General features: G+C 39.0%; 5 protein-coding genes across 12 annotated transcripts; 4 read left to right on the forward strand and 1 right to left on the reverse strand.

Annotated features, from left to right (window-relative positions):
- The first annotated feature begins 351 nt into the window (after positions 1-351).
- Positions 352-1,538, forward strand: LOC140790588 (CASP-like protein 4C1). The gene is made up of 3 exons (XM_073140725.1): positions 352-722; positions 791-926; positions 1,012-1,538. Exons 1-3 carry the CDS (start codon positions 496-498, stop codon positions 1,240-1,242), a joined length of 594 nt encoding a protein of 197 aa, XP_072996826.1. The 5' UTR covers positions 352-495; the 3' UTR covers positions 1,243-1,538.
- Positions 1,539-4,289: 2,751 nt separating this feature from the next.
- On the forward strand, positions 4,290-7,137 carry LOC140790466 (uncharacterized). Its single transcript, XM_073140581.1, has 2 exons — positions 4,290-4,880; positions 5,554-7,137. Exons 1-2 carry the CDS (start codon positions 4,290-4,292, stop codon positions 7,135-7,137), a joined length of 2,175 nt encoding a protein of 724 aa, XP_072996682.1.
- A 330-nt stretch (positions 7,138-7,467) lies between these two features.
- Positions 7,468-11,522, forward strand: LOC140790587 (UDP-glucuronic acid decarboxylase 6-like). 2 transcript variants are annotated; one of them, XM_073140724.1, is made up of 13 exons: positions 7,468-7,568; positions 7,800-7,972; positions 8,194-8,280; positions 8,433-8,520; positions 8,961-9,052; positions 9,576-9,640; positions 9,718-9,806; positions 9,907-9,984; positions 10,090-10,183; positions 10,270-10,336; positions 10,430-10,493; positions 10,717-10,757; positions 11,064-11,522. In XM_073140724.1, the coding sequence occupies exons 2-13, from the start codon at positions 7,892-7,894 to the stop codon at positions 11,253-11,255; spliced, it is 1,038 nt and encodes a 345-aa protein (XP_072996825.1). In that variant the 5' UTR covers positions 7,468-7,568; positions 7,800-7,891; the 3' UTR covers positions 11,256-11,522. The 2 variants fall into 2 exon arrangements, with proteins under 2 accessions (XP_072996825.1, XP_072996824.1); XM_073140723.1 differs by having other exon boundaries at positions 7,524-7,634.
- A 517-nt stretch (positions 11,523-12,039) lies between these two features.
- Positions 12,040-15,265, forward strand: LOC140791320 (uncharacterized). Of its 7 annotated transcripts, none has more exons than XM_073141837.1 (5): positions 12,094-12,235; positions 12,369-12,438; positions 12,540-12,730; positions 13,794-13,883; positions 14,363-15,265. In XM_073141837.1, exons 3-5 carry the CDS (start codon positions 12,627-12,629, stop codon positions 14,877-14,879), a joined length of 711 nt encoding a protein of 236 aa, XP_072997938.1. In that variant the 5' UTR covers positions 12,094-12,235; positions 12,369-12,438; positions 12,540-12,626; the 3' UTR covers positions 14,880-15,265. The 7 variants fall into 7 exon arrangements, with proteins under 7 accessions (XP_072997943.1, XP_072997936.1, XP_072997937.1 ...); XM_073141841.1 differs by having other exon boundaries at positions 12,140-12,231; XM_073141842.1 differs by lacking the exon at positions 12,369-12,438 and having other exon boundaries at positions 12,040-12,166.
- Positions 15,266-15,851: 586 nt separating this feature from the next.
- Positions 15,852-20,469, reverse strand: LOC140790277 (THO complex subunit 4A-like). Its single transcript, XM_073140275.1, has 5 exons — positions 20,121-20,469; positions 19,772-19,951; positions 18,161-18,229; positions 17,894-18,078; positions 15,852-16,468 (listed from the first exon to the last, which is right to left on the reverse strand). The coding sequence occupies exons 1-5, from the start codon at positions 20,277-20,279 to the stop codon at positions 16,216-16,218; spliced, it is 846 nt and encodes a 281-aa protein (XP_072996376.1). The 5' UTR covers positions 20,280-20,469; the 3' UTR covers positions 15,852-16,215.
- Between the last annotated feature and the right edge of the window lie 95 nt (positions 20,470-20,564).

Genomic DNA, 20,564 nt, shown 5'->3' on the forward strand with positions numbered 1-20,564 from the left:
CAGCCATTCTAGAGTTTTTAATGGACCGGTCTCTTTAGATGATAGTAACGTAACCATGAGTAACACGAGAAAAGATTAGTCTTTGATGTGGGAAACCTATCTGTGGTACTTCTTGGACTTTTCTCAATTCTTCACCTAATTCCCCTTCTATTCGATCTTGATTTTTGAGGCCCCTCTATTGGTTTTGGTTTTTGAGGCATCACCTTATAAGCTATAACTCATATAAAATATAATAATTGACTACCAACTTTTTATACATCTAGATTTGTATGTATATTTTGGAGATAATTATAATTTTCCTTACCCGAAGATTATTAATTATTCCTTGCTCCACCACTCTCACCTCGTGAATCCAACGGCTATTCTTAAATAAAAAAACCTCCGCGTCACCACTTTGTGTCACCTCCTACGCCCCCAAACCCCGACCTTTGCAGCATACTTTCTCCCCCTCCCCTCTTCCATTCTTTTTCCTCTCATGACTCGCCTCCTCTCGCGATGCCATCGCCTCTCCGTAACGGCGGGTCCACCCCTCACCTCGTCTCCCCTCACCACCACCACTTCTACTCCACCGTCTCCGAGCAGAAGCTCCGGCGGCTCAACTGGCTCACCCTCATCCTCCGCCTTGCCGCTTTCTGCTTCTCCCTCGCCGCCGCCGTCTTCATGGCTACCGACACATCCCGCTCCCGCAACTCCCCTTCCTGGCTCGATTCCGACTCTTTCCGGTACTCCTCGAATCCCACGCCTTCTTGCTTGCCCTCGACGAACCCTAAAATGAATCTCCTTTGATCAGGTTCGTGTTCGCTTCGAACGCCATCGTGGCTCTGTACTCCCTCTTCGAGGTGGGCGTCTCGGTCTGGGAGATCCTGCACGGATCCACGCTTCTTCCCGAGTCGATGCAGCTCTGGTTCGATTTCTCCCACGACCAGGTTTGGCGCTCATCTCTGTTTCCGCTTTGATTTCTCTTTCGGACAAAACGTCGAACACCATGAGGACCTTTCGGGGGAACTGTAGGCATTTGCGTACCTGGTGCTCTCGGCGGGAGCGGCGGGGACGGCGGAGGCACGTGCGATGAGGGGGTCGAGCACGTGCGCGGCGGAGAGTGCGTTCTGCGTGCAGGCCGCCATCGCCGTGGCGCTGGGGTTCGCGGGTTTCGCGTTTCTCGCGCTCGCGGCGCTCGTTTCCGGGTTTCGACTCGTCTGTTACCTCGTCACCGGCTCGCGTTTCCCTCTCTCCTCCTTCTAGCTAGGTAGTGAAAAAGCCTCAGCCGCTTGCTCCTTTTTCCCTCTCTCTCTCTCTCTCTCTCTCTCTCTCTCTCTCTCTCTCTCTCTCTCTCTCTCTCTCTCTCTCTCTCTCCCTCTTTTCTCGATTTTAATTTTTATTTAACTTTTTAGTTATTTTTTGCTAGTGTTTATAAAGTGTGTGATATCTATGTCTGTTGCTCCCTTTTTTTCAAATGAAATCAGAGGTTGAGTAGTTTTTTATGGTGTATGATTTAATGATTGTAGGATCAATAAACATGATTTTCTTTTGCAAATAAATGAATGACTTCTTTTTGCATGAAAAATATTGAACAATAGGCAATCACTTGAATGAGAGCAAGGAGGAAAGGACAAATTTCTTTTTTCTTTTAAGCACAGTTAGCTGCTTCAACTTTGTATTTGAAATCCAGTGTTATCTCTTCAAAGTTGAAATCAAAGGGCACATAAATTTTGTCAAGTTATTGCACTGTTCTGCAAGGAAAGTTGAGACATGAGTCATCTTGACTCGTAATAGTGGTTATCCACACCAAGTACTAGGACTAGCTGTACTCTTAACCCATTCATTACCCCTGGAAGAAGGATTCAAATTTCCTTAACCACTAGGATACCACCTTGATTGGCCAAACTCTACACATATGACATATGTAAGAGCCTAGTGGATCACATTGGTACGCTAATACTTGAGCAAAACTTGGCAGTTGGCACTTACTTTGTTGCAATAATATATGCAACCAAACTGGACTCACATTAACCTTAGTTTCCCGTGCCAGTCGCCGCCCTCCTGGCTGCCACTGGGCGAATCAAACAAATCCATAAGAAAAAATATATTAAATTAAAAGGAATATGAGATTAAGAGCTTTATTTTTTTTTTACGGCCATGGTACTATGTACAGATATTTAGGTCCACGTCAGCAGAGAGTTGTGTCACTCTCTCAACTTTTTTTTTTAAATTTTTTTTAATATATAAATTCTCTAAACTACCTTGAGAAGATAAACGATTTTAGTAAACTGAAATTTTTTTTAATAAATTTTTCAATAGTGGAGTGTATTTGTCTGGAAAAAAATGTTTAGAAAAAAATATATGGAAAAAATGAATGTTAATTAAACTTTTTAAATTTTCCCCGGTAACGTAGCATCACGGGTAGTTCGCTTCTCGTGTACTACGATGTGCATAGGCTGCCAAATTTAATGAGTGACTTTTATTGGGCTAAGATGGCCATGATAATGTGGTATCATATCAAATGGCTCCACCGAATAATTTTTCTACATGGATGATCATTAATTAGTTGTCCTCCTCTTCCTTCCTTCCAGTGATCATCTCTGATGTGTTTGGATCTTAAGGAGATTTATATATATATAACTTTTTTTGTTGCTTTTATTATTATTAATCTATTGATGATTGAGTCAGAGGCCCAGACCCACTTCTTGTTTTTAAATATATATACAAATTTAAAATAAAAGGATGGCATCTGACGTTAAATTAAGAACAATTATGATGATCTGTTTGTAGGATCATGAGAAAAATAGTAGATGGACAAAGCGATTCGCAATAGGATTAAGACCACTTGATTCAAGGGTAGAAAGTGTTTTAGTGGTCTATGCCACCTCAATTTAAAGGTGAATGATAGAATATATATACATCCTTGTTTAATATCTTTCCATCTCCAAATATATCCATCCGATCCTAGACAAATCTATCATTTTTGAAATAATTACCATGTCGATAGCTTTTCCTGTTCTAAAACAACATCGTCATTATCATCATCATCATCATCCTGCACTCAGATATACCACAATATATGCTTGAAATCTTAACAGCGACGTGAATTGGACAAGCTTTTAGTGCATTGGAACTTTGAAATTGTAGTGAAAGTTGGATATTCACTGACTCTGCAACCTTAAAACATGGCCACTTCAAATGTGAACCTCTACTTTCGGAGTACAAACTTTACAATAGGATAATGAGCAGACAACCAGCAAGTATTACTTATTTATTTATTTATTTATTTTGAGATAAGTGAGAGCACAGTTGGAATTTATTCAAAGACAACAAAAAAATACAAAGAGAAAAAAAGATAGAAATAATTAGAGAAGGTAAGGAAAGAGTATCACCACTGACTTTAAATCTCAGAGAGAGAGAGAGAGAGAGAGAGAGATTCCCAGACTAGTATGGGTCAAAGGCCTTCCTCTCGTTTTATAGCAACCACTGGCTCAACAAAGATGGACTCTAAAATTGCCAATACTTCGGGGATGAAGAGTACTTAGTGTAGGCTCTGCAGTTAAGCAGTTAAACATAGACTTAAAATATAATCGATGATCTAACTTAAAAATATGGTAATAGAAGTTGAAATTTCACACATCTCGTTATAATCTAGGCCATTAATTTTTAAATCTGACAATTTATATTTTGTGTAGTCACTAATATATATGTCATCAAATACTCCTTTGACCCTTCCCAGGACTCAAGGATCAAAGCGAGAGAGATGAGTGGAGTAACCAACCAAAAGATCCCCACTTATAATTTTTAATAACCTCTCATCCTCTTTTGTAATTTATTCCACTTAATTTTACTAGTAGTGTTCGATCCATCACCTCTTCTATTAAAAGATTGTTTAAATCTTGTTAGGTTACAAAGAGTTCGGATGCTCTCCAATGATTGATGAGATTAGTGATAATCCAACCATCTCACCTACCAATTTCGTAGTACCATGATCACAAATATGTCATAAAACATTAGTCTATTCACATCTTTTGAATACTATCTATTGGAACATTGAATCATACGTCAATCAAAACTATATGTACCAATCTCAAACAAAGTGCTATCCAAGGAATTGGGCACTCTTCCCACATTTTTAATCAAAACTCAAAATTTTAAAATTACGTGAGTCCAATTGGTGTATCAATGTACCACATTCTAGCTCAAACACTAGCTATATAAACCTCTCATATCATCCTTCCTTAGCCATAGCTATCTCAACAACAACAACAACAACAATAAAAACAAACGGTTAATTTTATTCTCGATACATGACTACTCGCACATTGTCATCATCATCGTCGTCATCACTATCACCGCCCTTGCCTTCTCGATCATCCTTATGGAGCTCTAGTGCCCTAATTCCTGCGCTTCGGACCGCCATCGCCTGTGCCATCATCGGTACTGCCACCATATACTCCCCCACCGCCTTCCGCCGTCACATCACATTCCCTGCCTTCTCCTACGTGACGACGATACTGACCATCGGCGACGCAACCCTTGCCGACGCACTACATGGCGCTGCAAGCGCCTTATATGGGACTATTCTTGGTGTTCTCCCTGCACTCCTGACACTATTCTTGATGCAACCGTATGGAGTATTCTCCATTGCCACCACCACCCTTGTGGTGGCTCTGACCTCGTTTGCGGTGGCGACGATCGACTCCGCCGGATTGATCACCAAACGGGTAGCTCTCGGCCAGATCGTTATCATCTACGTTGCAAACTTCAAGCAGGATAACCCTACCCATGCTAAGGCTATGTTAATGCATCCGGCTCATGTGGCAGCTAGCACTGCTATCGGAGTATTGTCTTCTATTCTTGCTACAATGTTACCTTATCCGAGCTTTGCATGCTGCGAGGTAAAGAATTAATTTTCTTAAACTTTATACGTTACTAGATGATAATGAACAAAGCAGTATGTGGGGTTATATAAACATAAGGACTTAGATTCATGTTAGGTGAGAGAGAAGAGCAAGTTATACACGGAGATGGCGACGGAGAGAATAAGGCTTTTGGTGGATGCCTTTTGTTCGGATAACTATTCCTGCATGGCTGCGTTAATCTCCCGAGCTAGGTGCTTTGGCTCAGCAAGCACTAAGCTTCTCCAAGATATTAAACTCAAGCAAGTAAGTTTAATTTTAATTAATTACGAGTTTTTTTATTTATTTGCGTAATAGACTAGCTATCTATCTAAGTTTAGTGTATAAATATATATACGATCTCTATGTTTCATTGGTTTGTATAGATGTTTGAGTCGCATTTATCCACAAACGTCATGCATGCATGTAGGTAGAACCCAGAAGAGGAATCCTCGTCAGCATCGAGCTGATATTGACTATCCAATAAAATAAAATAATATAAAAATCTAGGCATGGCTACTATTCTCCACCAAAGAAATAAAGCTGCTAATAATGATAAAAATAATAATAAAACAATGGTTCTACCGGGGATAATTTAAAAAGGGTATATATATATATATGCATATACTATTTTTTTTCTTCTTTATCTAAATAGCTCTCTGTTTTGTCGTAGAGTAAATCACAATGGGAGAAGCCGCCATTCAAACTATCACCACCTCATGCTCATAATAGAATGCCATCAGATAGATTAATGCAAGACTTCGAGATGGCATTGAGAGGAATGGAGATTGCTCTAACTTCCACCACATTATTCCCTATCAAATTCTTGGATCAAAACCTCAAAACCAATCTCTTCAGCCTAAGAGACCAACTAATCCTTAAACTACTGAATCAGAACTTGTTAACAGAGGCAAAAGAGATCCAAGATGAATCCCTTCGATCTTTAAATTTCATTTCCAAAGACTCCAAAGACCTTGCACCTTTGTTCTTCCTCTTCTCTATCAATCTCCTCTGCAATGACCCAGAACTAGTGAATGCTGCGCAAGAGTTGAAGGTGATGCCGACTACTAACCAAGCTGCAGAGTCTTGCGGAGAAGTGAAGAGCAGAGAGGCCAAAACTACTTGCTTACTCAACTCTTTGAACTTAACAAGTACAAAGTTTATAGTAGCATTGAAGTGTTCTCTCTCACTAGGCCTCTCTGTGCTTCTTGGGCTTCTCTTCAGCAAGGCTAATGGATACTGGTCCGGACTCACTGTGGCCATCACCATGACTCCATGGAGGGAATCCACATTCAAGTTAGCAAACGTTAGAGCTCAAGGAACAGCACTAGGATCAGTCTATGGAGTCCTTGGCTCCCTAATCTCTCAAAATCTTATGGAGTTGAGATTCCTAGTGCTCCTCCCGTGGATCATCTTCGCCGGCTTTCTTCGGCACAGCCGGATGTACGGGCTGGCAGGAGGGATAGCCGCCGCCATCTCTGCGGTTATAATCTTGGGCAGGAAGAACTACGGCGAGCCGTCGGTTTTCACCATTGCTCGGCTCACCGAGACCTTCATTGGCTTGCTCTGCTCCATCTTGGTTGAGCTACTCTTGCAACCAACCAGGGCTTCAACTATGGCAAGAACCCAACTTTATCAAAGCATTGGAGCACTTGGAGAATGCATGGAGTACTCATTGGTTTCATCATGGGATCTAGGAGTATTAAAAGAGAAGGAGAAGGAACTAAGAGAACAAGTGAATAATCTCAGCAAGTATACAAGTGAAGCAGAAGCAGAGCCAAACTTTTGGTTCTTGCCTCTGAACATAGCTTGCTATCGCAAGCTTCACGGCTCTCTAGCTAAGATGGTGGAGTTGCTATACTTCATGGGTCATTCTCCTAGTTTTGGCGTTCCTTGGAATGAGTTAAAAGAAGGCATAGATGGAGATCTTGAGCATTTAAAAAAGCTCGTCGGTTGTTCACTCAACCATTCATTGACAAGCTTGGAGAAAGGATTGGATGACCTTGAGATTGGAAGACAGCAAGAAGTATGTGGGTGTGGAGTTTGGAGTGCTCATGAGGAAGAAGAGGGCGAGAAGGTAATGGCTTCCTTTGTTCACCATGCCATGGAAGTGGCAGAGAAACTTCAAGTGGATATAGACGGGGAACAAAAGTGCAAAGTTTTTCTCTACCTTGCTTCAGTTGGATTTTGCATTAAGAGCTTAATTACAGAGACAAGGGAGATAGAGAAAGGGATTTTGGAGCTATCTACTACCTAATCAAACTTTGTAATCTCCTGTGTTATGGAATTATTAAAGATATATACATATATATTCTTGTGATCCAATAAATTCGGCACCTTTTGGCCACCTTCTAAAATATTCTTTTCTCAAGTGGATACGATACTACTAGTAAGTGGACGATCACCATTTGCTAATCAAGATGGCGAGTCAACTAAAACGCATATGAGCAGCAATATTTTATTATTTTGATTTTTTAAATAATTTTATACTATTTTCTTGAGGCAATTGTTAACAATATTGTAACTATTGTATATAATTTTTTTTTTGTTAATTATCATATTGGTAGATAGTTAGTCCTTTTTTTGTGTGGATAGTTTGTCCTTCTCAACAATCGAATCACCCCCAAGTCCCAACCCTAAATTTGAGTTAATTCCATCATAAATCACCGACGATTCCTTATTACCAGGGTAAAATTTCTCTCCAAATTCCTAATCTACCTTGCGGGACTCGTGATTCAGATAATAGTTTGGTGGGTAAGAGAATTGTCGCTTTCGAGATTTTTTGGAAGCTTTGCGTGTATTCGAAGTCGTGCGTTCCACCTATCACATTCTCTGTCGAATTGTTTTGATAATTTTTCTCATTTATTTATATTGTTTGGTGGGAGTACTTATGGTCTATATAAGGTGTTCGATCTCCAGGTTTCTCTAAAGCTCATCATCTAGTTGGTTATCTCTCGGTTAATTTTCATATCATCTAGTTGCTTGCGAGTCTAGAAGAACCGATTTGAGCAATGGCGAAGGAATCATCCAATGGGGTGGTGAAGAAGCCGCCTCCAAGCCCTTCTCCTCTGCGAAACTCAAAGTTTGTTCAGGTAAAATTATGCTTTTTTCCCCTAATTCCGATTCAATTTGAAGAGATATGAAGGAGGTGATGGAAAATGTGAGATCTTTAGATTACGAATCTGGATCAAGATCTGACTAGGTGTTTTTTTTTTAAAAAGCATTTCCATGTTCAGTTTTAGGCTTATTACGATCCATTGTCGATGCAATTTTGACATCATATGACACTTTGGAATACCACTTTGCTTTGCAGTCCAATATGCGGATCTTGGTGACTGGGGGTGCTGGATTTATTGGGTCTCATCTGGTGGACAAGTTAATGGAAAACGAAAAGAATGAGGTAATGGCAGATTGTAGAATGATTTTATTCTGCTAGATCATTAATAAAATTAGTTAGCCAAAATTATTCTCAATGCATGAAAAGATTTTGCTGGATTCATTGTGTTTCCAAACTACTCTGATATTGGATTATGTTATTTTATTTGTGGGCAGGTAATTGTTGCAGACAACTTTTTCACGGGTTCAAAGGACAACATAAGGAAATGGATTGGTCATCCAAGATTTGAGCTGATTCGACATGGTATGCTAATAGCTTTCATCTGATAATTATACTTTGTTATCTGTGTTTAGTTCTACAGTCCTACCATTAGTCAAATGTGCACTGTAAACATTGTGCTGTGCTTTTATAATGTGCTGAAGTTTCTATTCGAAATATGATAATGCCTTGATCATGTCTGGAAGTGTCATATTAATAAAATGCTTCCTGTTACTACTCCATATGAGTTTTATTAGATCTGCAGTCATAAAAATTATCTATAAAGAAATGTCAATAGTACATCTTCTCGTTATTTATTTTTCTATTCAATTTTGCCATTTTTTTTCTAGCTATAGCATGGTTTAGGTGCTCACTTTTTTTTATCATGATATTATGTTATTTTGGTTTCATAAAATGTGAGATAAGTGTCCTTGATGCTGGCTGGATGTTTTACCTTAATTAACAAAATATTTCTCTATTTTCAGATGTGGTAGAACCATTGTTGGTAGAGGTTGATCAAATCTATCACCTTGCTTGCCCTGCTTCTCCGATTTTTTACAAATACAACCCTGTGAAGGTGTGTTCTCAATACATATTCATGAGCATTTTGAGCATGTGTGTCATACTTGGATAATAGAACTCTTTGTCACGCTTTTGTCATGAGCTTTACTAGTTGGATGCACAAAGCTCCCAAGTAATTAGCTGATCAACTGATGTAATATTTGAGGGATGGTTTATGTCTGGCAATGGAAATCTCAAAATTTATTTCTCCATCCTGACTGTTATTTTTCTTCCTTCGGAATTTAATATTTTTCAAGGATTTGTGATCCTATATTGCAAACATCTTCATCCTACTCATAGAACATGTTTGTAGATCATCCTTCACAATAAGATGGTTCAACGTAGAGTTTTATATTCTTATATCTTTCAGGACAAACCTATTTTGCCGCAAGTTACTAAAGCTCGTCTTAGTTTTGACACCACCTATAGTCCCTACTCCCTAGTGCTGTCCCCTTGAAGTTGATCTGCATATGCATGTTCATGTGATGATGTTAAAATCACTAAATAGAGAGTGATTCACAAAATGTTTTACATAACAGACAATAAAAACAAATGTCATGGGCACACTAAACATGCTGGGGCTTGCAAAACGTGTTGGCGCAAGGTATGATATAGTCTCCAAACTACCTTCTTCAATTCTGTATTTCTATCAGATTTCTGAATAATTTTCTTCTCCTTCAGGATTTTGCTGACATCAACCTCTGAGGTCTACGGAGATCCTCTTGAGCATCCTCAGACGGAAGAGTACTGGGGAAATGTGAACCCAATTGGTATGCCCTTTATAGTTTCAGTTAGCATGTAACCTTCTGTGATTGTTGTTTTTCTTTTTCTTCCTTTCCATGCAACCATAAGGAAATTATTGTATTCTAGGAGTCAGAAGTTGCTATGATGAGGGAAAGCGTGTGGCAGAGACCTTAATGTTTGATTATCATAGGCAACATGGCATAGGTGAACTTTGCTATTCCTTTTGAGATGAAATCATGTGTCTGTATGCTCATTTCTTGATGACTGTTTGTGGCTTTATTTCTTTTACTTGACATATATTTTCTGTAGAGATCCGAATTGCTAGAATTTTTAATACATATGGACCACGAATGAATATCGATGATGGTCGTGTTGTCAGCAACTTCATAGCTCAAGCGCTTAGGTAACTTTGATGTTGCTAGATTGTAATTTACCATGCATTACTTTGGAGATATATCTGCTCTTTCATAACTGATATTTACTTCACAGAGGTGAGAGCTTAACCGTTCAAGCACCCGGAACACAAACTAGGAGTTTCTGCTATGTCTCTGACATGGTAATATTTGCCTTATGCATATTGACAATCATCTTTAAATTGACAGTTTTGACGTTCTGATGTGATTGTTGCTTTTTACTAACAAATTTGAAGGTTGATGGCCTTATTCGGCTGATGGAAGGAAATCACACAGGTCCTATCAACATAGGGAACCCAGGTAATTTTCAGAACTTTCACAGGCCACCAGTTACTCTCCTCTTTAAGTGAGATAAAAATGAGTGCACTAGTTTAATTGCACAGTATGTAACTTTCACTTAGATGTTCCCTAGATGGTTGTATGTCCTCCTGTCCACTCTTATTCGGCGCATACTTACTACACTTATTCTGTTGGATCTCTGTATACTATACGCTTGCATTCTCTAATGGCATGTATAATGTAGGTGAATTCACAATGATGGAACTTGCCGATACTGTGAAGGAGGTAAATTACTCAAAATCCTTGTTCTCTTCTTTACTTGTTCTGAATTCGTATTATCTAAGTCTGTGGTTTCAAATTAACTTTCCTTTATGTTTCTTTAAAAATTGTTAGTAGAACAGCTCTTAATTGATAATTTAAGAGCGAGTGTCAGCTTGAGTTCTGTTTGCTGATCTTTTTGTTCCTATGCCGATGTTGCTTCGGACCCAATCTTTTCTTTGAGGAGCTTCCGTCGACATAATCTTTTTTTGTAGTAACACTAGATATTCATTATAAACGCAAAGAATGACAGACACCAAAATGAAACTGCAGTTGATTGACCCTGCGGTGCCTGTGAAGATGGTGGAGAATACACCTGATGATCCACGTCAAAGAAAGCCCGACATTACCAAAGCGAACAAATTACTGGGATGGGAGCCCAAGGTTACACTGCGCCAGGGCCTGCCTCTCATGGAAGCTGATTTCCGACAGCGTCTTGGTGTGCCGAAAAAAGCAAACCTGTAGCCATCGACATTTTGGAGAGTCAAAGCTATTTAGATGTGCCGGCAATTTGTCTTGCTTGCGTCTCGTCTCCACAGAGAATATGTATTTAGCCTTAGTAAGAATACTTGGGGTGTGCACAAAGAAGTTTAGCATAAAAATTTGAATAATGAAGGATTTTCTTTAGTTTAATTCAAGAGATTGTGTCAATTCTTGTATTATACATGAATCAGTATTTTGAGCTAAAAGATTTATACAGAAATAATAATATTTTTTTCTTTCTATTCTCCACTTCTTTGTTCTTTTGCCAATTGTTGTTCTGAAGCTTTGTGAAGATACCAGTCTAATCCAGCTTCGCAATAAGATCACTCTTTCTTTGCTAACTATTTGCTGTCTGTCTTCTGATCTTTTAAACAGGTCCAGTTCTAGTTACGGATTTTAAGATTTCATTTTTCTGCGAATTGTTTTGAGAATTCATATAGAAAATTTTATTAACAACCTTTCTGACATAAAATGAACAAAAAGCATCTGGATTAGAATAATCCTAACAACATTTGAGAGAATGGAAGAAATATAGAAGTATTCTGTAACCAGTGTGCAATTGATTTCTATGATTGCTGGGCAGCTTCTAATTTAGGGGGAAAAAGAAAAAAGATCTAGGGTGCTATTTGTAATTAGTGGAAATTCAGGGTCCGAACCGTAAATTCATCGTATATAAATATATTAATATTTTTTCTTTTATAGTCCTAAATGCCAAATCCTACCCCTCCACGATCTTGAAGGAAACGAATCACAGCGAGGAAGAATAGGGGTATATCCGTCCAGAAAAAAGATGGTCCAGATTAGTACCAACACTACCTAGGTTTCCTTCTCCCCAAATTTAAAACTCCATTCCTCACCTCCGAGCTTTTGCTTTCCCAGTTCCTTATCGAGGAGTAAGCCGCTTTCCTCTCCTCGAGATCGAAGTATAAGTTCGATCTCACCACTTCCTTTTACGCGAGTTGGTATCTACTATCTTGTCCTTGTTCATCGGATTTTATTTTATTTTTTGGATTTTTACTTAATTTATGGTTATGGTTTTTGATTTCTTTGCTGATTTGATGTCGGTTCATGAATGTGGAATCTCTGATTCACTAGGATGTGTCGAAGATTTAAAGCAAGGAGCCCTAGATTCATGCTCGAATTCGATATTGCACGATCGGCTAGGGTTTCGATTATTATCAACTTTGAGAGGCTTTAAGAATGCATTTAGAGTCTCTTGTTCCTGCTATTTATATTTCGATGTGCTGACTAGAAATTTTGGGACAGGGAAGTGGAGGACTTCTTTAGGGTAAATAGAGGTTAGAGGGATCTGTGGTTTAATCTCGGAGGATTTGATTTGGGTGGATATACGCCATGAGTCACGACGGCAGTAGGAGCCCTCCACGGGTACGTCGATTCCGAAGCGAGCGCACGACTTACCGCGATGCTCCATACAGGAGAGAGCGTCGCAGTTACAGGTGAGATTATACCATATCAATCATTTTACTTATCGTCATTTGTAGTAATTTTTCTACGCTGTTGTTTTGTTTCTAAAACGAAATGAATTACTTGTATCTTTTTTTATTTTGTGGAGATCGCAAACAAACTTTGGTAGGTATATAACCATTATAGTGTTTTGCTGGCATGTGAACTTGCATCGTAGGTCCTGAGCAATAGGTAGCAAACTATTTAATGGATCCCTGTTGCTTATCAAGCTTGAGCAATTCTCATTAAAGGGGTGCGACTTATACAGTGCAGGCCAAGAACTTGAAGTTGATTGACTCAAACCTATCACACTATTAATTTAAGAGGCTATTAGGATAAAAAAGATAGTGACACTAAGGTGTGTAATTGGTTTACCTAATGCAAAAACTCTCCCTTTACTTTTCAATATATCTACTGAAGCTAGAGATATATGAAAATTACTACTGATTTTTTTTGGCTAGTGCATGTGCAAGTATTTACTCAACATTTCCCTGATTGACAACTTAGGCACATCATTTATGAGCTTCAGTGTTGAGAGAAATAATTTAATTGTAACATAATCATGTTTAAGGCAAAGAGATAAGCTAATATACTGTGATGTCGTTGAAAATTGTCAATCAGTACTTATATTTATTTGATCAGTGGAGTTACTAGTCAACAAATGTAGGGAAACAATGAATTACTGATATTTATTTGCTTGGGATCCCTTGTTAACCATTCTGTAGGAATAACAACTTAGTTTCTCAAGCATTCTAATATTTATGAGATTCAAACATTTGATATTTCTAATATATGAATCTTTTTGAAATATTTTCTATGCCATCTAAGCATCTTTCCTTCTTTTCTTTTGGGAGTTTAAGCCATACTCTGTTGCCGAGGTAAATAAATTATTTACTGCTGCAATTAGGTACACAAGATAGAACCTGCTCTTACTGGTGTTGGAAGCATCTATCTACATTCTTAGTAGAGTATCTCATGCTACACTTGTTATAGGCATTTAATTGTTCAAAGGACATCCTATCTTTATTCTATTATGTTTTTGTCTCGTCCTCCTAGGGATTTATTATGTAAAAATTGCAAGCGACCTGGACACTATGCCAGAGATTGTCCAAACGTAGCTGTCTGCAACAACTGTGCTCTTCCAGGGTATGATGATTCTTTCAGATTATTTATCCTTTATATTTATGAATAGATGCACTGCTATTGTGCCTGATTCTTGTAAAGTTGAATAGCTTGCTGTTTGGGTAGTACTTCGAACCTCGTCATTAGCTTGTCCGTGCATTGCCAAATGATTACCGGCAAAGCTTGCTCTTTTTATTAGGAACTGGGAGTCTACTATTGTTCTACGTTTTGTTTCATGATTCATGGTTTGTTTATCATCTTGTTCAGTGAAATTATACCCCTCTTGGTTCTTTAAGTTTTCAAAGGGTCATGTAGCTACTGAGGTCAATGCTTCCAATTATGCCTCCTTAAACTTGGTCAGCAACCTTTCATTTAGTTCTAGGGTTCTTCCTGTCCATATAGTGTTTGTGGCAAGTAGGAAGGGTCTATGCCTTCATGACTTGTCTGGTTATAGTAAAATTGGACCTGTAAAAAATATTACTATTTTGACTTGGTGATGATAGGCACATTGCAGCTGAGTGCACCGCTAAGACTGTGTGTTGGAACTGCAAGGAGTCTGGACATGTTGCTAGTGAATGCAAAAATGAACCCGTGTGCCGCACATGCAACAAGACTGGTCATTTGGCACGTGATTGCCCTGGCTCAGGTTTAAACTCTGACACCAGGCTTTGCAATAATTGCCACAAACCAGGTCATATTGCTGTAGACTGCACCAATGATAAGGCTTGTAACAACTGTCGCGAGACAGGTCACCTGGCACGGGACTGCTCAAATGAACCCATATGCAATTTATGCAATGTATCTGGCCATGTAGCTCGCAACTGCCCCAAGGGAAACTTGGCACCACAGATTAATGGTGGTTCTTTCCGTGACATCATTTGCCGTATGTGTGGCCAGCCAGGTCACATCAGTCGTGATTGCGTTGGCATCGTCATCTGTAACAACTGCGGCGGGCGTGGCCACCTATCATATGAATGTCCATCTGGTAGAATTTTTGATCGTGGATTTCGCAGGTACTGAGCTGATATGGTGTTCCAGCATTGGATTTCTCCTGTGGTGTTTGAGAGTATCTTCATCAGAAATTGAGCAAATTTTCAGTTTATTACATTTGGGGAAGTCTTCTTTGGTGGGGACTAATTCTGGATAGTGTTGGTTTTCTTACTCTTGAGATGTTTCCCCTAGTCTTTCATATGGTGGGGAAATGAAGCCGAGACTAGCTTCCATACAATTTGCATTGCTTACAATTTTCAGGTTCTCACCCTTCTTGTTGTAAACTGCATGTTTTAGCTAAACTTTACCGCTGAGAAGATATCTTGATGTAAGACAACATTTTACGTGTAATGGCATTGTAGTCATGCACTCTGGATGATTGATATGCCATTCCTGATTCGCGTCTTGCCATCTGAGATCACTGGCAATCAGTTTCGTGGTGATGAGAGCACCGTGAATTTTGTGGAAACCGGAAATGCAATATATTATTACGTTCAGTCTGTTAATGCAGTTCCTAGGTGATATATTAGTTTATTACTAGCTCATAACAAGCAATGGAAAATTTCGGTGAACAGTCCATCGAGGTGTTTTGGGGAGTGATTGACCAATCCTATCTCTGTTTCAATTTTCTTTTTATTAAAATAGGCTGCTCTTCAAGTTTATGAAGTTTAGTTCATTGTAGTTTTCAGTAGTTTAGCTTTTTTGACACTAAAATGGTGAAGTTTCTGTGTCCGTAGTAAAACGTTTTTAAATGAATTCAGTGGTTTTCTAAGACTACAGTGAAACAACTTTGAGCGACAATCTTTCAGAACTAGTTTGGTCAAGAACTCTTGTTTTGGGGGTCTGGAATGATATGACAATCTAACGTAATTCCTTGGTCAGACATAAGATAAGGATTGTTTCGTTTGAGGAAAGGTTAATGGGATGAGCCATTAAGCATCCTTTAAGACGCTTATTCAGCAACCCTCCTTGGCTACTAGTAATAAAAACAGTCGAAAGAGATTTGACACAACAAATTCGTAAAGAAAATTAACCGTACAAAGACTAACAAGCGCTTTGTTCATCAAGGGATAATAGTAAAACGGCCAGTCCCAGCTGGTAATGCAGCACAAATATGTCATAATTAGACATAATGCAACATTACGACAGAAAAGTTTGACAGGGCTGAGGGGCACCCTTTGCTACGAGCAAGCATCCACCTCTCAATTTTACCAGAGTAGCACGTTACACTGCCCATAAACAGGTAATAACACTCCAACCTTCTGTCCTTCGCTACTGTAGCAGAATTACAGCAACATATTACGGCTGAGTATTAAGCAAGCGAGCAAGCAATTAAAACACGTTAAATGACCCTAGGCAGAAGCCTCTAATTAATCTGCATTGATTCAGCATGATACTTGTCTAAGTCAGCATCAAGATCTGCAGCAGACGGTTGGTTTCCACGACCTCTACCACGGCTGCTACCACCACCACCACCACCACGTCCCCTCCCTCGTCCACGACCACTGCCACCGCCACCGCCACCGCCACCGCCGGCACTGCCACCGCCACTGCCACTGCCACTGCCGCTGCCGCTGCCTCCTCGAGGCCACCCTACAAAGCCACCCCTTCCAGGCCCACTGGGATCGATTGCCAACAAGTTAGAACAGTCTTGGCCAGGAAAACTAATATAAAAACTAGCAACCATTAAGAGTAAACCATAATAAAACATAGAAGATACTTCAAAAAAGAAAATAAGTTCTCACCCAGTGTTCAACAACAAAAGTACAAAAAGAACCAAAACACAGTCGCATCCTGTTAAACTTTTGTGAATCTCACTGGCAAAAGAAGTATAGCTCAAGATGATAAGCAATCAACAGGAGATCACCAGTACTGACTAAAGGAAAAGAGGCCCAAATTCTTGGCGAAAATTATCAAGAATCGTGAAAGGAGGAAAACCAAGTTGACCTGCGACTTTTAGATTTAGAATGTTCATAGTGAATATCAACACCCTTATGCACTCATGCAAATTACAGATCACTCCTCATCATGACATCCAGTCCTCTTTTCAAGTGATGGAATTTATATCATTAGGGCCTTGTTTGTTTTGAGTTTAGAGACTCCTCATAAATTGATTCAGTAACTAAACATCTTATCTTTTTCATATCTAATCAACTTTACTCTTTAAAAATTCAAGATTAAAAATGAGACTAACTAATCGAGTTCGGAGCTTAGCCTTAAATCAAACAAAGCCTAGTTTAATGGCTAGGATGAGACAATAGCCTCGGGTGGTGAGGCAACTTGACAGGCATTCCCAGAATGTTATGTCACAAGATTACGAAGGCACAGCTGCCATACAATAGGATTCTTCTGGCAAAGAAGAATAAACTAGAATTAGAATCCTATATAACCAAAGTATCAAGTTTCAAAAGGGAAGAGATTCCTAAACCAATAAGATTTCAGATTTCAGATTTCAGATTTCTCGAATGAAAAGGTTGTTAAACAATTAGATAGCTCCACAGACTTCCAAGTTTTCAGCCCCATTCATCCAAAACAAGCAATAATGGAAATATCAGTTAACTAAAACTAGGATCCCATATAACAACAGTCTCAAGTTTCAGAAGAGAAGAGCCTAAAAGGATAATATATCAGATTTCTCGAATGAAGAAATTAACTAGATAGATTGACATACTTCCAACTTTTCAGCCCCATTCATACAAACAAGCAATAATGAAAAGAAGATCACTTAACATGTAATTATATCAGCTTAATTTAATGTAATGCTGTACCCTTATAATGTTGACCATCACAGAGGACCACATGTCCTTGATTTTAACAAGCTGATTCATATGGAATACATAAAGGAGACAAACATCAAAATGTGCATGCCAAACAGCAATTATGGTTATTAAAAAATGAGTAGTTAAGAGTCTATGACTGACGAAGTAATCAAGCTGCAAAAGTTTGAGAATGTAGTGAACATAAACTGGAAAACAATATTACAACTATAAAAATCTTAGAAGAATCAAAAGTTTCACCAGAATAAGAAGATTAATATAACCAACCTCTTTGGAGCACCATTAAGATTTCCAAATGTCCCATTATAAGCAAAAGGCACCACAGCAGGTGACTCAATATTTGTTCCAATGATCTCTATTTTCATTGGCTTCCCATCAAGCTGCACATTGTTGTATCTCTTAACAGCAGCTAGAGCATCTGTTCGCCTTGAGAAAACAACTTCTGCAGTTCCCTGGGAAATGGATTTCAAAGATGTGAGGCAAGACCAAAATTGTCTTTGTGATTAAAAGAAAAGGTGAAGCTAAATGATATACCTTTGATCGTCCGCTCCTGTCATAATTTATCGAATAACGCTTGAGATCACCAACCTCCGAGAAGAGTTCCTGCAAAAAATAAACAAACATGAGGTGGAAAAACCTGAAAAAGAACTTTGATATTTCACTACAGAAAGCAACTCATGATGGAGATACCTTAGGTTAGACCTGGAAAATGACTGTATGATAGTATTAAGAACAGTAAATGATATTAGGTTAATTCAGAAGTTTGACCACACAGATGATCACAAGTACATTTATCCAGAAAACCCATAATACAGACCGAAAGAAAATGAAGGATCAAAGCAACAAAAGGAGCCATATTGCAAGCTATTATCATTACTATGAAAATAGTTGTTTCTAGAAAGTGAGGAAAGAAAGTAGTTATTTCATAGAAACTTATCTACTTTCAATGCTTGGTTGTAAAAATAAATCAAATACGTGACTTCCTTACCAACCAAAAACAACCTCACTTCTTCATTTTGATTTCTTTGAAAAGAAAGAGGCACTTCCTTAAAGTCAATCATATTATTAAACTCCACTTTCTAACTATCAAACACACCATAAGTTATAATTCCCTATTTTTGGCAACCAATCTATTTTCTCTCTAAAGGAGGGAGAGTTTTTCTCAACTTTAGTTCTCAGTCACATATAAAGCATGTGGCCACTGGGGTTCCTAGAAGATTTCAATCTCAATCCATATCAAGTTTTTTTCCCCTACCTGCATACCCTTCTAAAATTTCTTACTTACATATATACCCCTCTAAAATTAATATTTATGTTTATCTCCTTTAAAATCCTTGTTTTTTTTAATGTGGATTCATTTTAAAGGTTTTTTCCCGAATATTCCTCAAACCAAACAAATCAAAACGTCAATCAAAGGCTTCTTTCCTTTCGTTAGACTCCTAGGTCCTAATGCGCTCATTGTACTAGCACCTTCTCTATTCTTATTTTTGTTTTTACCAATTTTTTCAGTTATGGTGATCATGTCTTTTATATTTTTAGTACTAAAGATTTTAACTTATATCTGTTAAAAATTAAGCTAAAGGATATAAAACCTATTGCTTTTAAAAGATATACACAGTTACACACAAATATAAGCTGTTAAAGAGTTTGCATACAAATAAAGAATTCTAGATGGCTATAGATGTAAGCAAATCATTTTATTTTTATTTTAAAGTTTTAAATTCTATTTTTCTTCTTTCAATCAAATAATAGAAAGTAAAAAAAATACACAGTTCCAATCTCTCACTCTCTATCTCACCGTATGTTAGGAAGTAATAAATCATTGCTAGGAAATAAGTCCCCTAAGAACTTTTTATTTCCTAAGATAATTACCTCCCTCACTTCGGGACAACCAAACACGCCCACAAGCCCACAAGGTGCATGCCCACAAGGTGGAGCACTGTGAAAGAGAAATTTTATCACTATACGGCCACTCTCAAAAGGCATATAAAGACCCAATGGTTATCAAATTAAAATTGGCCAACAGGAAATAAATGCAGATAAAATTAGTGTTAGCTCAAACACTCTTCTACATAATCTTGTTCAACCAGGAAATAGCAAATATAAAATTAGAAGAAGAAGGAGAACCATATAGACTGAGAGTACCTTGATGTCCTCATTGGAGACACCATAATCAAGATTCGAGATGTAAAGCTTGGTGCCCGTCTCGATACCAGAACTCCTCGCTCCCGGAAACCCCGCCCCCGCCGCCCCTACCGCCCCTACCGCCCCTGCCGCAGCCATCTGGTCGGAGTACATGTCATGCTGCCAAGCCGAATCTGGCGCCTGGATCGGACGATACCATTAAGGAATATAACAACACTCTAATCAGAACCTTAGCTTCCAGGAAACTTCCCCCCCCAAAACGGCATCCGAATAGATCGAAGAAGATCGAGATAAGAATGGAGATCCGTATAGTGGTAGAGGTGCTGGAACCGATCGAACTAGGGCATACCTTCCCGATCGAATAGGGCGCAGATCGATTCCCGGCTCGGTTTGGGGCGCGGCGAGCAGGGCCAGAACCCCTTCCGCCGCGGCCACGAGGTGCTCCGCCAGAGGGCTTCTTGTTGTTCTTGATGAGATCGTCGAGGGACATGTCCAAGGCGCTCGTCATCGCTCGGCGGAGAGGAGAAAGTGAAGGAGAAGGAGGTGAGATAAGGGTTTGTGGAGGAAGGAGTGTGTGGATATTGGAAGATGGCGGAGGTGGAAGAAGAGGGAAAGTAGGGTTTCTAAATGGAGGTGAGCGGAGGAGGGCGGAAAGGGAAATACCAAAGTAATTGATATCGATATGATTACGAGTTTTTTTGCATATCAGCACCTATATTTTGATCTTATTTCAAATACCTCCTCTTAGATTACTATCCGCCTATCCGGTGTGCAAATGGACTTTAATCCGTCC

This window comes from Typha latifolia, chromosome 6, assembly GCF_019914945.1.
Source record: "Typha latifolia isolate L0001 chromosome 6, TyphaL0001v2, whole genome shotgun sequence".
Lineage (NCBI taxonomy): Eukaryota > Viridiplantae > Streptophyta > Magnoliopsida > Poales > Typhaceae > Typha > Typha latifolia.